The 16,883-nt window shown below is 35.8% G+C and overlaps 1 protein-coding gene across 1 annotated transcript in view; it reads right to left on the bottom strand.

Annotated features, from left to right (window-relative positions):
* MEOX2 (mesenchyme homeobox 2) overlaps positions 1-16,883 on the bottom strand; it is a 75,828-nt gene that overhangs the window by 14,549 nt on the left and 44,396 nt on the right. The window contains exon 2 of the mRNA XM_066354226.1: positions 5,554-5,726. Coding sequence (XP_066210323.1) covers positions 5,554-5,726 — 173 coding nt within the window. The remainder of the gene's footprint in view (positions 1-5,553; positions 5,727-16,883) is intronic.

Raw genomic sequence — 16,883 nt, 5'->3', positions numbered from 1 at the left:
CAGCGTCCGGGCCATCTTTGCTCCAATGGAGCCTTGGCTGCGGGAGGGGAAGAGAGAGACAGAAAGGAAGGAGGGGGGGTGGGGGTGGAGAAGCAAATGGGTGCTTCTCTTATGTGCCCTGGCCGGGAATCGAACCCGGGTCCCCCGCACGCCAGGCCGACGCTCTACCGCTGAGCCAACCGGCCAGGGCCGAGCAGTAACTATTCTTAAAAAAACAAACAAACATTATATAATTAAAAAATTTGAAGCTCAACTTTGTTCTAGTGTCTCCATTTTTATTTAACGTAAAATACAATCATTTTATTTAATATCTGTATGCTAACATAGAATTACTTTGTAGGAGAATGCTCTTTTTCTTTCTCTTTTTTTATTTTTTTCTTCTTCTTTGGCCAGATAGAGTTCCAAGGGAACAAAGGCTTCCCTGATCTGTAGAGGCATAGCATTATGGGAGGTACAGACATTAGAATCTGACTTCACGGTGAGATTCAGTACTACATTTCAGGTAGGAATTTGAAAATTCAAGTCAGGAATAATATTTAAGAGTATAACATTTCTTTTTTCAAAATAAAAACCAAATTATTATGGTAAATCTTTATAATCACATGTATATGGTACATAATAAAATGTGAGACAGGTATATTGACTAGGTAATATAAGCAAAAGATACCTACATATTAACATTTCAGTTATACATATGCATGCTGTATAGGCAAATAGGTAAAATTTCTATATATAAGTATGTCTAATGACTACTTCTGATTTTAAAGTAACTTTTCATTTGAAGAAAGTTAGTGCTATAACACAATTTTGCTACGGATTGACATTATTAATATATTTTCATTTATATTATATACATATGAAGCTTTCTCTTATTTAAATCTTATTATTTTTTTAGTTAAGTGAGAGCAGGGGAGGCAGAGAGATAGACTCCAACTTGTGTCCTGACTGGGACCCACCCAAAAGCCCCCTCTAGAGTGATGTTCTGCTCATCTGGGGCATTGCTCCATTGCTCCACAACCAACCTATTTTTAGCACCTGAGGTTGAGGCCACAGAGTCATCCTAAGGGCCAGGGGTCCAACTTGCTTGAGCCAATCCAGCCATAGCTGTGGGAGGGGGCAGAGACAGAAAGAAAAAAGAGAGACAGAGTGCAAGAGGGGTAGATAAGATATGGTTACTTCTCTTGTAGGCCTGATCAGGAATTCAACCTGGGACATTCGTACACTGGGTGACACTCTGCCACTGAGCCAACTGGCTAGGGTTTTACTTAAATCTTGAAAAGCTGTTTAAAAATAAAAAAACTATATTTTAGGAAACTGAAAATTCTGTTAAAGTTAAAGAAATATCACACAACATGGAGTTAGAAATAATCTTTGTAATATACATGTAAGTTACTTTACTAAATCTCATTTTAATGGATGGAAATGATAAGTTTTACAAAATAAAAATGTAAATGTGCATAGCTACAATTAGAATATTTTACATGTGGAAAGCCTATAAAAGGGTATTATTTAAGAATTTATAGGATAAAGATATAGATTACCTAATAAGTTGTATGGCATTATTGCAAAATCAAAGTAATGGGATAGCTGTATCGCAATTAAAGATTTAAAAAAAGGGTTCAATTTATAACTTTAAAAGCCCAAATTTAAAGAAAAGAAACACTTGGAACTACCTCGCTGGAATGAGAGTCCTGGCACCTGGGAATATTATGCTCTCAGACACTGAAAGGGGTCTAAAGTTTAGCAATATTGATGACAGCATGCAGTATTTTTCTGATATTTCCGCATAGTAAAATTCAGCCCGGAAAAAATAAATAAAACTTTTAGATTCTTACTTTAAGATACTGCATGTGCACAGAAGTGTAGAAATAAAATGACACCTGGCAAAACCAGAAACATTCTCCCATCCAAGCCTGTCATTCTTCTCCTGTGACATTCCACACTCGTCACAGTTGTTAATACTTGTTCGATTTTTGCTTCTTTTATGAGTTCTTGCAGAAACTTGTCTAGCTTATTTAAACAAAAATTTATTTCTAGAATTTAGCGCAACAAATATTTGTGTTACAAAAGAATTAATTCACCCTGCCTTGTGCAGCAAAGATATTTCCCCTCTGATGATGGTTGTGTTTCCTAGTTTATGCTAAAAATGCTTTTGCCTCCATTATGACCTATAAACCTCAGTAGAAAAAAGAGAAAATAGTTTTGTGTTTTGATGAGATTGTTTCATGACTAAGAATATACAATTTCATTTGGTAAATCTAGGATATTGGCTCAGATTTTTCTCATAACAATTCAATTTTCTATGCAACAAATATCAGCCCTCTAGATTTAGTATGGGAATTTCAATTCCACATTCATGCATCTTCTTTTTATAGTATCATATTTCCCCATGTATAAGACGCACATTAATTTGGGGACTCGAAATTTGGAAAAAAAATGTATTACATAAAGTTATTGGACTCAAGTTTTATTCATCATAAAATTCATTCCTGCGAAAAAGCGAGAAATGAAGTAAAAAAATCTGCAACCACTATATAAAACGCACCCAGTTTTTAGACCCCAAATTTTTCGGAAAAGGGTGCACCTGTATACATGGGGGAATATGGTAACTAGCAAAACCCCAAAAAGAAATTTACAGCATAAAATAAACATCTTCTGCACAATACCAAATTTTCAATTCTTTGAAAATCACATTACCTCTCTTTTATTGTTGTTTTTCATCCCCCACCTCCTTGAGGCCAGAGTTAGATTGTTTAGTAATGGCCTCCAACAAAATCTGCCTTCCTTTCACTCCCTTCGGTGGCTCCCTCCTACATTGACTCTGATCTTGGTCACATGACTTGCTTTAGACAATGTGACATTAGTTAGTATGATGCAAGCAGAGGCTTTAAAATGCCCTTGTGCAATGGTGTGTTTCTTCTAAATATTCTTGAGAATGCTTCTACCACCATTTGAAGAATCCCCGAAAGCCTATTAGAAGATGAAAGCACATACAACAGAGAAACACTGTCCCAGCTGAGACTGCCGACACCCAACCACCAGCTGAATATACCTCCAGGAGGGATCTTGGGAAGGCCACCAACAGAACCGTCCAATGGAGCCCAGTCAAAATCCCAGACTCACAAAATTGTGAGCAAATTAAATGTTGATTATAGTTTGAAGCCATTACAATTCTTAAGTGCTTTGGTATACAGTAAAGTTTACTATATACAAAATTGAAAAGGAACCCTAAAAAAGATTAAAATTATATATAAATAGATCTTTTTGCATATATTTCATATATACATACATATATATGCACATTTTTGCATATAATGATGCCCCAAGAGTGGCAAGTTAGTTAAGAAAAAAACAGAATATGCAAATACCTTCAAAATACAAAAAAAAAAAAAAAAATTTACAAAATTGCTTCTAAATTAAACCTTTACTCTCTAATCAGATACTGACAGGTAATCAGGGCCATCCAAGCACAGAATCTTGACTTTTGTATTGAATGAAAGCACAATATTGCACCCCATCCATTTTATTGATTGGGAGCAAACCCTAGTTTCTTAGTTCCTACACATATCATATAAAACGAGGTTGCATTTCCTAAAATTCGCTGTCTCTATAAAACAACATTAATGTGTAATTCCTCCCTCTCTTTTCTCCCTCCTGCTCCCTGTTAAAAAACAACAACAGACATTCCAATAAAAAAATCACAGATGTTTGATGAGGTAGATTTTGGATCCTACTTTACAGCATACCAAATGTTGTACACTTATGGAGAAAATTTTGTATGTGAAGTTCCAGGGAAGGAAAAAGTTGTGCTCCATAATTTAGGCACTAGTCATAATATTTAATAAGAAGAAACTGCCAATAAATAAAACCACACAGAAGTCTTCCTCCATCTATTTCCACCACTCAGAACTATCCTACCAAAAAAACCCTACAATATAGATGTTAACAGAGGAAAACAGATGATTCAAGAAACTGGATAAAATAACTTGCACTTCTAAGATAGTAGTCATTTGTACACACCCTGTGGATATTTCCTTGACTCCAATGGGATCCCTGGAGAAGGAGCATACAGGGAAAGAGGAAATGAGACTCCAGCCTTGAGAGCGCCAATCATAACTGCACTGTCCATTAAGATGTTTGCATTTGCCTTTCAGGAATGTTTTTCTAAAGATTAGCAACCGTTAACCATAAGTAGGCTAGTTTCTCCCAGCACAAATCGGAATCTGGGAGCACCACTGGAGGCAATCACTTGCCATACAAATAAAATCTAAAAAAAAAAAATCTAAAAAGTAATTAATTTAAAAATATTTAGGTCTTGGCCCTGGCCGGTTGGTTCAGTGGTAGAGCCTCAGCCTGGCGTGCAAGGGGTCCCGGGTTCGATTCCCGGCCAGGGCACACAGGAGAGGCGCCCATCTGCTTCTCCACCCCTCCCCCTCTCCTTCCTCTCTGTCTCTCTCTTCCCCTCCCGCAGCTGAGGCTCCATTGGAGCAAAGATGGCCCAGGCGCTGGGGATGGCTCCTTGGCCTCTGCCCCAGGTGCTAGAGTGGCTCTGGTCGCAACAGAGCAACCCCGCGGAGGAGCAGAGCATCGCTCCCTGGTGGGCAGAGCCTCGCCCTCTGGTGGGCGTGCCGGGTGGATCCCGGTCGGGCACATGCGGGAGTCTGTCTGACTGTTTCTCTCCGTTTCCAGCTTCGGAAAAAAAAAAAAAAAATTAGGTCTTAATTAACTGGAGTTCACAGATAAGTAATCATTTCAAATTGTTCTCTAAATGGGTGGTGCCAGAATTTTGAATTTCTGAGACCAAAACAGTCTCAAAAATATTTGAAGTAATGAGATAGAAATATTTACCAATGATCTATGTGCCCTTGTTCCCATCATTCCCCAGGCCCCTTGAACTAAAGTGGCACAATTGACTATTTCCAGACATTAGAGTGCAAATGGAAGTGACATGGGTGATTTCCAGGTGGAAGCATTTAAAGGTCAATGCATGAACCTCCAACTCTTTCTTACCTCCTGTGGTTACCAAAGACATCACCTTTTCAGATGCCAGAGAGTCAGATGGGGTCTGGTGAGTGACTATTTGGAATGCTGGCCTTGTAAAGTTATTATTGACAGTAAGCAAATAATAAATTCTTCTTGTTATGTCATTGAAGTTCAGGGGTTTATATGTTAATTCAACATAACAAACCCAGTCCTGAGCAATGGGGTTGTTTACTTTCTATAGTACCAAATGAGATTTTGCAATATAAGCAAACAAAATTCCCCACCATATGCATCATTATATAAAAGAATATTTTAAAACCAGAAAAGGCACAATTGCAAAATAAAAAATGATTCCTTAAACCCAATCATCTTAGTTGTCTTTCAAGCATCACTATCTTATTCTTAACTTTGTTATTTTGCTAGGCAGAAACATCATCGTGAAATAGAACATCTATCTGCCAAATGGTATTTAAGAACCATAGATGTAGCTATTACAAAATTCCCTGGAGAAAGAAGAGTGTTGACCCAAAGCAATGAAAAATATCGTATTATGACAAGGTCCGACGTTACCTGTCTTTCAGTGAGATCCAGGTTTACAGCTATCTCATACCGCCGCAGTCTGGTCAGATAATTATGATGAGCAAATTCTGCTTCAAGTTCTCTGATCTGCTCTTTGGTAAAAGCTGTCCTTTCCTTCCTGGGTTTGCTATTGACTTCTGATTTGTAATTGCCTTCCTGGGAGTCTGGAGGGGAAAAAAGCAAAGGAATTAGATTTAGTTCATTCATTCAAATGCATTCAACCATGTCACTCAGACCAGAAATGTCTATTGAGTACACACTTTTCCAAGAACTGTTTTAGACATGAGGAAAATAGAGACCAAAACAATAAAACTGAGCTCACCGAATCAGGATGAGTTTACATATTTATTATTGTGGCAGTAGACGCTCAAGGGATTCACAGCCTAAATGGGAAATGATATGAACGAAAAAAATTGAACTGCTCTTAATATGTTATTATCATGGTTAGACAACCCAAATTATCATGATAAGACAAAGCTTATCTAGAAAACAATTTTAGATATAGAGTTTTATAAAATAATGTGTTTAACATATATACTTGAGTGGTGACTCAGTATGAATATTGGAGCAGTTCAAATGTTTAGCCATTAGAACACAGAAGTCTGTTCAAGATCAGACTAAGCATATACAGTATGAGTGTGTGTTATTAATTAGCCTTTTCATTTCAATTTAAGTTCAGGCTCCCTGAGGGCAATAGCAATACTCTTCTTTTATTTTGTAAAGTATTTAGTCCTCCAAGGAATCTCTATGAAATTGTTTTCTTATAACTCCAAATACGAGCAAAATTTAATTTTTTTCATTATATATGAGATAAACATAAGATGAACAACACTTGACATTAGCTTTCCAAACAGTGAAACATTAAAAACCATGTAGAAATAATAATCTAGAGCATATAATTCTATCTTTATTCCTAAGGGTTCAAGACATAATTTACATATAGTATTTCATTTATCCACATTATATCCCTGAAATATAGATTAGAAGACATTCGTAATATGGTACAGAGCAGAATGTGTGCTTATAATGGGAAAAAATTTCACACAAACCAAGTAGTAGGTAATTATACCAGCTCTAGCAATTTATTTCAAATGTATTCTCAGTGAAATATCAACATAATCAAAATAAGGGCCTGTTTCTGCTTTCTTGAAAATTATCTTTTTTCTAGTTATTTCTGAGCATGCACATAGACACAGTGATGTCTTTATCAAGTGGAGTACAAAAAAAATCTCTTCTATGACCCCAAATGAGAGAAGTGGTACAAGAAAAATGGTTAATCAAGGGTTACAGAGAAAGACATTTTAATTTTTTTTTTAAATAAACAAATGTACTACGTGATGCTGCTTTATGAAGAGTCTTGTCAAGAAGCCTTTGTTGCCTGACCTGTGGTGGCGCAGTGGATAAAGCATCGACCTGGAAATGCTGAGGTCGCTGGTTCGAAACCCTGGGCTTGCCTGGTCAAGGCACATATGGGAGTTGATGCTTCCAGCTCCTCCCCCCCTTCTCTCTCTCTCTCTCTCCTCTCTCTCTCTCTCTCTCTCTGTCTCTGTCTCTCCCTCTCCTCTCTAAAAATGAATAAATAAAAAATAAATAAATAAAAAGAAAATTGTAGCAGGAATTCTTAAAAAAAAAAGAAGCCTTTGTTTCTTCATCTGATGATGTTAAAATACACTAAATGCAAAAAAAGAAAAAAACAGATTCTATTTTTAGTGTTCTTTTTTCCTTTTTTGTATAGCTGGGGGAAGTCTAACTAAAGAGAGCCCAACATAATGAATATCCACTAGACTAGGCCATCTAATATAAATAATTTTGTTTTGACTCTGAGCAGAATCTAAGCTGGCCAGATGTAAAGTGTTCTAGGTCTGGTAGCAGCAGCAGCAGCAGTGACAGGTTGGCATGAAAACTTTGGCACACCGGCCACCGCCTTTCCTCTGAGGGATCACGGAGGACGTTTCGCCCTGGCAGCGGCAGGAATTGTTCAGAATTATTCACTGACCGCATTTCTGGGTTTGTTCCTGGCTCCCCACCGGGATGGGCAGGCAGGGTTTTCTGCAGAGCAAAAAGTAGTTGTGATATGTCACGCACAGGCTGACTGCACTTTCAAATGAGCCTCTGGGCCCAGGTGAGTTACGTAATAAATGATGTGTGAGCTCTCACGTGGGCCATGTTGATTTTACTAACTAACCAAATGCCAACCTACCGGGCCCTGAGCAAAACCTTCAGCCTAACACCCTTTTTTTTTTCTTTTCTTTTTTTTAGCTACAGATTTGCCAACCTCCACGTCTTTTGGAGCATTTAGCTATTCTGGTATTGTGTGAGCAAAACTTCCCAATGATTCTGGTGTTGTTGATTTTATTTTAAGTCTAACTTTTCACTGGCTTTTCTGGCAGACTGCGAACTCAGTCATAGCCCAGAATACTCAGATAAGTCTCTCTCACAAGGATCCATAGTCTCACGTGAATCAAAAGTATTCTGCCAATTTGGAGCCACGCTCAGTCTAAAATCTGTGACTGATTATTCTTTATGTGGGGACAATGCTTTTTTCCCTTCAGTAAAACAACTCTGGAAACTGACAGCAAAGCCAGAGCATTTTTTTCTCACGAGCAATTCATTTTGAATGATTCATGGTTAACACATTCCCTTATATAAGCATGAATGAACAAAATCACATTGAGAAAAGACTATTAACTTGTATTTATTTCTGAACCCAATTTTCTTTAACTTTTGAGGCATTCAAAAGGACTTTAGAAATACCACAAACACACACACAAACACATACACACATAACGCAAAGACACACAGAACCTGGGCTAATGCTTGGAAGAATGGTCATATGTAGTGGATTTATATACATTCCCATTGTAACTCGAAGTATACAACAGGAGGTTTATACATCCAGTTACTGAATTTAAACAAAAGTCTGGCTATCATTCAACATTCAAATCCAAAAGCAACTTACTGAATGCCTGAATTCCAAACCAAAGTAGCTCATGAAGTGAAATCCACTGGCTAAAATGATGTAAACTGTGCACACTTAGGTTTACGATAATGACAAATGCAATAATTATACAGTAATTAACATGATAACAAGTGGGGGTATGCTTTTTAACTTCATTACTTAAAAGAGAGAAGGTCAGTGGAGCTGAAGTTGCCTCTCTGTTAATTCTTTCATTGAAGTTCTGTGGATACTTTATTCTTTGAAACTGTGATTCTGTTGTGGTTTTCACACACAACACTCCCACTTTTTCTTTCCTATTAAAAACACCTTCCTTGGACTTGCATTTCTGGATTTATATTTCCTATCATCTTAAATTTTAAAAATTCTTTGACTTTCTACATGTTTCAAAACCAATCATTCAGGGGCCTTGAGACCTCTACTACTATCACCCAACTAGCTTTTCCAGGGTGGAAAATGGGTGGAATCTTTGGAAAAGGCTTCTGGCATATTGCACATGAGCGTCCATCTGTTTCCCAGCTGTTTCAACGGAGGCAAAACTCTCTCCGTTTTCCTCAGCCTCATATATCCTATGCCAAATGGTAGGTGTTGAGGGGAGAATCTGGAAACCGCCTTCCTTTCGGCCCTACAACCACAAACAAAATGTTGCCTCTGTCCATATATTCCACGGTAAGGTATTAATATTATTGTTTCTCATCTCAGGTGCTAATGCACGTGAGGGCGTGCTTGCCGCTCAGAGGAAGGGTTGACTTACGCATTCAGGTAAGAGTTGGCAGTTCCGGTTCCCTAACCTTTTGCTCCCTGGGACATTGCTAATGGAAGAAGTCTGCAATACTTCCGCGGAGGATAAAAATTGCCCCCCAAGGATCATTTCTGTCTAGCATTTAGAATTTCTCCACATGTGACTTTTTATTTCCCCTAGTGCAAAAGGATGCCAAAAGATAATAATGTTTTATTGAAGACTACTAATGGGAGGGCTTAGACTGTTCACTAGTGGCACAGAATGCTTTTTAGCACAAGAGAATGTGCATATTTTTGGCTATTCTGGGTAAACTTATTAACTTGTTTAAATGAAGCACATAATTTACCTATGTCTGTAAAATAACAAAATGTAAAGGAATGTTGCTATAGCTTAAACTAAAATGAATACTTTTTTTATATTCCGGAAGAATGAATGTCAAGCCACAGTCTAATTCAGTCCTTTACAACTTCTTGTATCAATTTTTTTTGTAAGCTTTCAGAATGATATTCTGTTCTTATTAACAAAGCTGAGCAAAGAGTAGGTATAAGAAGCTAATGATTATTTTTACATAGGTGTAGAGATTGTGGGTGGAGGCAGAAAGTTTATAAAATAATATTACTGATGCTAGTAATTTTCACATTTGAAAGGGGAAATTGCTTTCCTTTTGGGATATTTATGCAACTTACTACCCAACCTCTTAATGAGTGGACATTTCAGCCTCTCTGGATTTTTTTTTTTTTCAGAGCAAACAACTTCCCAAGAGGTTCTTAAATCCTCTCAGACTGATCCACTTTCCAGGTTTGAGAAGCACAGACACAGTGAGCTACTATTACTAATGAATGTGTCTATTATACACTGAGGTGTGTAAGGGAAAATAAGATTGAAAACCACTATGCTAAAGCTAGAATAGAAATTAGCACTGAAAATACACACTATTTCTTGCACCTTTGATATGAAAAAAACTATAGCTATGGTAATAATTTCATTTAAAAAGCAAATCCAGCCCTGGCTGTGTAGTTTGATTGGTTAGAGCATCGTCCAGAATCATAGAGGTTGCTGGTTCGATTTCTAGTCAGGCATGTATAAGAGCAGATCAATATTCCTTTCTCTTTCCCTCTCTTTCTCCCCCTTTCTCTCTCATTAAAAATCAATAAATAAAATTTTAAAAAATTAAAATTAAAAATAATTTTTAAAAAGCAAACCCAAATTTCAAAGACCAAAAAAAAAAAAAGATTTCCAATTTTTTGGTAATGGTTTAGCAATAACAACAGTAATGATCATACAAAAATCATTCTATAGTCTGGGCCAGTGACTATCAATTGGAAAGTATACTCTTTCAGTATTCAGCCTCTCTTCACTGCCTTCTTGATTATTCATGGATGTCTAATATGTTCTCAGGAATAAAAAGAACTCAGGTAAATACCACTTTAGTAAAATAAAATATATATTCATTTTTATTATATTTCTGTTGCCAATTATATGTTTTGAACAAATAACCTATCCAGAATATCCTATTTATTTCTGTTGAAGATAATGAAAATCCTACTTGGTGGACTCTATTGCAAGAATAACTGTATATCTAAACAAGCTATATAGTGGAATAGTTACTATTATATAAAGTAAAATCTAGTTTATATATATTTAACCTTTTCCCAAAACATTTGAGTTATTTTATACAATTAATAATTAAAGAGAGATAAACCAAAACAATGTACATGATTTGTGTCAGTATTTAGCATTACTTATGTAAGCACATATTGTAGTTGGTGATTTATTACACAATTATGCTATTATACAAAGTAATAATATAAAGAGAAAGAGTATGGAGCTTTGAGATACTTTATAAAATCTATGTTTTTAGGTTGCAATGAGAGAGAGAGGGGGGGAGAGAATTGATAATAATACAGGATTGGTCTTAAATTGGTGCCAATTTAATAGCTTAGTCTTAATATGGATATGAATAATTTATGAGCATATACATTAGGATTTACATAAAAATAAAACTTTTCAGTCTCTAAAGTCCTTCACACCTACATGTAGATATTTCCACAAAATAGGCAATGACTTTGCACTGGCATTGAATGGCACTTGTGAGATAAACTGATATATATAACAATTTTTCTCTTTCTCTCTCTTCTATAACTCTGAGATGACTGCTGTTATAAAATTTTAGCCAGCTTAAAATAAATATGTAGTCAATAACTAACTTTAACGCCCTATTTTTTGTGACCATAAATATAAGAGTTCAGTTTTACCTTACAATCTCTTCTTAATGGAGTCCTTTTGTTTTTAAACAATAAGACTTTAAAAGTTGACTTTGTTTTCATTTATTATTTATTATTAATTTATTATGTAGTACTTTTAGATTATAAGAAGATGCCAACCAAATAGTTCTTCCCCCGTGACATAGATGCAAGTGAAATATACAATGAACTAACAAATTTTGATGAAATTTGTATCATGATTAATGTTGTATAACTCCAGATACAGTTAATAAAAACAGTATTTTTGTTAAAAATTTAAGGAGTCCAAAGACACACAAAACAAAAATATGGTGCCACTAACTGGAGTCAAATTTAGGGTAAATTTATTCTCACTACCAAGTTTAAAATATTTACCCCCCAAAAAATCCATAAAAACAGAAAATTTATTTCATGTAAATGTAAACTTCTTCAATCTTGTTACACATCTTAAGGCTTAGAAACCAGTTACAGATGCCCAGAATAGACTTTTTGCCTCTTATTTAATCCCAGAGAGATAACATAAACTACAGAAATATAGCCATCCATCCAACAAAACAAGGCAAATATAAATGCTTGGATTGTGCCTGAAAGCAAAGGACTTCACAAGGATCATCACTTGTACTTCCAATGGGACTAGGAGCCTCAAGAGAAGAGTTTTTGACATGTAGCATCCCATTACATTTTTTCTGATTATATTAGCTTAAAAAGCACACCCCTCATCAGAGATTGCATCAAACAGTCTTTGTTCCTTTCTTACAAAGCTTACCACATTCTGCCATTATACGGATCCTATATTTCCTCTACTAGAATGTAAGTGTTTTGTGTGTCTGTTTGTTTTAACAAGAAAGACGGACAGATAGGAAAGGAGATGAGAACCATCAAATTGTAGTTGTGGCACTTTAGTTGTTCATTGATTGAGTTCTCATATGTGCCTTGACCAGTGGTGGGGGGGAGGGCCTCCAGCTGAGCCAGTACCCCTTGTTCAAGCTAGCAACCTTAGGCTCAAGCCAGTGACCATGGGCTCATGTCTATGATCCCATGCTCAAGCCAGCATCCTTGAGCTGAAGCTGGTGAGCCTGGCTCAAGCCTGATGAGCCTGTGCTAAAGCTGGTGACCTCAGGTTTTTGATCCTGGGTCCTCAGCATCCCAAGTTGAGGCTGTATCCACTGCACCACAACCTGGATAGGCAGAACATAAGTGTTTGATATCAATTATGGTTCTCATTTATTCAGTAATTGGAGGTGAATAAAGATAATACTGGCATCCACACTGACATTTTAACACATGCGGAAGCAATAGACAAGAGCACGAAAAGGATGCAAACCTCCACACGTACCCCTCCTTCATCTCCTTTTCAGTTCTTATGCCAGAAGATGGTTGGAAATTACAGTATACGGCGCTAGTGTATCCTTGAGAGGATGAAGAGGAAATGAGGGACAATAGTAACTCATTTTCAGAAATTAGGGACAATAGGTAACTTGGCAGTGGCCAGAAGAATTGTGACATTTTAAAGTTACAGCTGTCAACAGGGCCAAAAGGACTGAGATCTCTCACGACAACAGCAGTATATGGCTTTAGCAGGGACACGCCAGTACATTCAGTTCCAGCTCTGCCAGCAGCCTGGTAAATCCCTTGGACATGTAACAGGACAGTTTCCACAAAGTTTTCCTTTATGTTCTGGAAGACAAGTACATGTCTGCTAAGAGTGTGAGACCTTGCATTTATGCCATGGCTCTGAGCCTTTTCTGGCAAGTCACCACAGTGTGACTTGAGTATGTTTTTATAGCAGTAACTCCTAAACTACTGAGCTTGTCATTTATCTTCATCTCTGCTTTGCTTCTCTGCATTCTAGACTCTAAGTAATTTAATATTAAGAAATTTGCCTTATTCGTTTACATATCCCCAATGCTAAGCACCTAATTCTGAATTTCTGCTTGATAGTTGGTTGTTGTTCTCTCCTCCTGGGTTGTGATTGCAGTGATAACAATATAGGGCCTTGTCCTAAGAATTTAAATGCCCATCAACTTACAATTAAAAAAGAGAAAAACCAGAGAGAGATAATATTGTTTTATATTGCCTTTTCAAAGCACTGTTACACATCTTTTATATAAGTAATGGCAGGTGGCAATACGTAACATTAACTGCATTTTATATCTGTAATGAGAATTCAAAACATTCAGAGAGAAAAGTAGCAAATCAGCATCACTATTATAAAATTTACAACCCAAGAGATCCAATGTTGTACTGAGTGAAGGAACAGATTGCACATGGATTATAATTCCCACCCTCAGCAATGTAGACATTTTGGACTGGACAGTTCTTGTTGCATTTACGTTCAGTGAAATATAAACATTCACGACAAATGGGTGGTGATGGCTGTCTTGGACACTACAGGCTGTTTAACAGTGTTCCTGGCTTCTGCTCTCAGGATGCCTGCAGCCATCCCTCACCTCGATTTAGTGTTGCCAGATACTATGCAACACTCCCAGTTCTATTTAAAATCCAAATAAAAAATGGACAATGTTTTAGTCTAAGTATATCCCAAAGGTTGCACGGAATATACTTATATTACAAATATTGATCTTTGATCAGATATTTAAATTTAACAGGCATCTATATTTATATTTATTAACCTGGCAATCCTATCCCAGTTGTGACACTCAAAAATGTCTCCAGTCATTGCCAATATCCCTTAAGAAACAAAATTACTCCCATTTGGGAGACACTGAATACAGATAATATTTGAGACAAGACATCAATTACCCCAAGTTACACAACTCTCTGTAGGAATGCCCAACTTGATTCAGAAGTTAGTGTGAATTTCTCATGTATTAATAACACCACCTTTGTACGACAGCCAAACCTTATCTCCTGCAAACCAATGACTAGATAATCTGCAGATTAAAACTGCTCAAGAAGCGTTTTTGTCAATGCTATTGTATTTTTACAATATGTCAAAACACATAAGAGTTATATAAAGAGAATTATTTTATTAAATAATGATTTCATAAGCATAAGCTTTATGACTTGAACAGATTCTTACAAACCATTTATTTCTACCTGCTTTATTTATGGGTGAGCATAATGAGACTCAGAATGACTAAAATGCATGACATGGGTCACATATCGTTATGCAATGCTTTTAGAACTGAAGTGTCATTCAGTGATTAAAATAGACATACATACATTTTCTGAATTCCCCATATATCATTACCCATTGCATAGACTTTTCACAAAAACAAGGATTTGAGAAGCATCCCCATTTAATTGTGATACTAAATATTGCTAGGAGAGCGAAACTATACAAATAGAATCTTTACCACCCAAGATGCCAAATACACAGATATTAACAACATAGAATCCTCCACTTACCTACTTCTTCAACCATTAACCTACCTTTTCTTCATCTTTAATACAGAATGGAATTAATTAAAGAGCATTAAATTAAATAAATCATTTAGTACAGTATCTGCATATTATGATTAGTCAATAATCAATTGTAAGTTCTGGCCATTATTTGGGGTAGATAGTGCTCGAAGAAGCTCAGTAATTGAAGGTGACAGATATGATAAAACAAAAACTCATAGACACAGACAACACTATAGTGGTTACCAGAGGGAAGTGAATTAGGGATAGTAAAGGGTGAAGGGGGTCAAATATATGGTAATGAAAGAAGATTTGTCTTTGGGTGGTGGGTACATAATGCAATATACAGATGATATATTATAAAATGTATGCTCAAAACCTATATACTTTTATTAACCAATGTCATCCAAATAAATATAATTTAAAAAATATTCTTAATTATAACTATATACAACTGGGTGCATAAACTATTTCAGATTTTTATTTGAAGGTTTTAAGAGGCTTGACAATTTCTTATGATTTGTTTTAAAAGTAATTCATATAGAAATATAATAAAATGTGTTGAAACTGCAAAATAATAAAAAAAATGAGAGATTTGACAGCATCAGAAGTTAGAAAGTTTTTAAGTGTTGGAAAATTTTGTTCTGAAAACAGAGCTCAACCTAAAATCTAGGAAGTTTAAAATTTACACAATAACTAGCCCATTTCTATGTTACATTCAAAATGGGTGAATCTTTCAAAGGATCTATGTTTTATTTTTGGCTAGTCTACAAATGAAGCTGAAGGTTTAGTTATAATTTTCCAATGAAACTGTGGAGGTAACACTTTACAAGGCCCAGTTGGATCAATGTATGAATTTTTGTTTCCTCTGAAAGTTTTACTGGGAAATTTGATGAAACTTAACCCAACCTGGCATACCAACCAACTGGAGTCAGATAGTGTGCTTCTGTAGGTATTTCTTTTCCTTTAAAGAATCCTGACATCCAGGGCTATGAATTTAGATAAATAGGACTCACATTCTGAATTGATGTCAGAGTATACAGAATGTTTTCATGGACACTCTTCAATGGGTTAAAAAATCAGATCAGAACCAATCATTATAAACCCACCATCTTTAATACTGTGTCCTTATTTGTTTGCTTAGAAATACTGTCTACTTATAACTTGCTTCACACAGGGTTTGAGAACTATGTCACTTAAAGTATCTTTTAACCTTAGAAATAATCACCTTGAAGATTAACAGTAATGACTTATAAATTGATTTTGTTTTTAATTTCACAGTATAAAAGACAAATTATTAAAATAATATATAAAAGTAATAAAATAAAAAGAATTAAAAAACCCCATCCAACTTGGGGTTCTGGCTCATTTAATTAATGTCTTTTGGATTGCTGCTGGTAGCAATAAATGCTTTGTGATAGATGTATTTCTCTCTGTTGGAGCTGCACTAGCAGAGGGGAAGCAGTTTCAGAGTGACCTGTCTGCATTAAAGTCGATTTGTGATTGTTTCTGCAAAGGGATTTTCCTGATTAGAAGTCTAGGAATTTACAACTTGTAATTATGGAAAACTATTTAATACTCTCCATAAGCAGATTTCTATTCACATCAACTAAAAAAATATTTGCTTTCTAAATAAAAAAGCAGATAAAAATGAAATCACTGCTATGTGATTAACTCGAATGGTACGAATTAATAATTTCTTAAAATAATAAGGTCTGATGTAAATATGTTGAGCATAATAATATGAAAATAACAAAAAAGTTGCTGATGGCTCTCCGAATACACAAGTCATATCATCTTCCTTCTCCTCATTACTAGTATTAGCAGTTTTGAGTTGGAAAAAAACTGCAATTAAAATTTACTTGGAAAAAATCTGAAATATGAGATCTGAGTTGGTGGATGAAATGATCATTTAAAAGAATTTTGAAACTAAAATGTTAAGAACTGCTAGTCTATCCAGTAAAGAATATGCAAATATGGGTGTTGGTGACAAACACCAGTAATGGTCTATTAT

Source organism: Saccopteryx leptura, chromosome 12, assembly GCF_036850995.1.
Source record: "Saccopteryx leptura isolate mSacLep1 chromosome 12, mSacLep1_pri_phased_curated, whole genome shotgun sequence".
In the NCBI taxonomy this organism is placed as follows: domain Eukaryota; kingdom Metazoa; phylum Chordata; class Mammalia; order Chiroptera; family Emballonuridae; genus Saccopteryx; species Saccopteryx leptura.
This window is presented reverse-complemented; position numbering and strand designations above follow the sequence as displayed.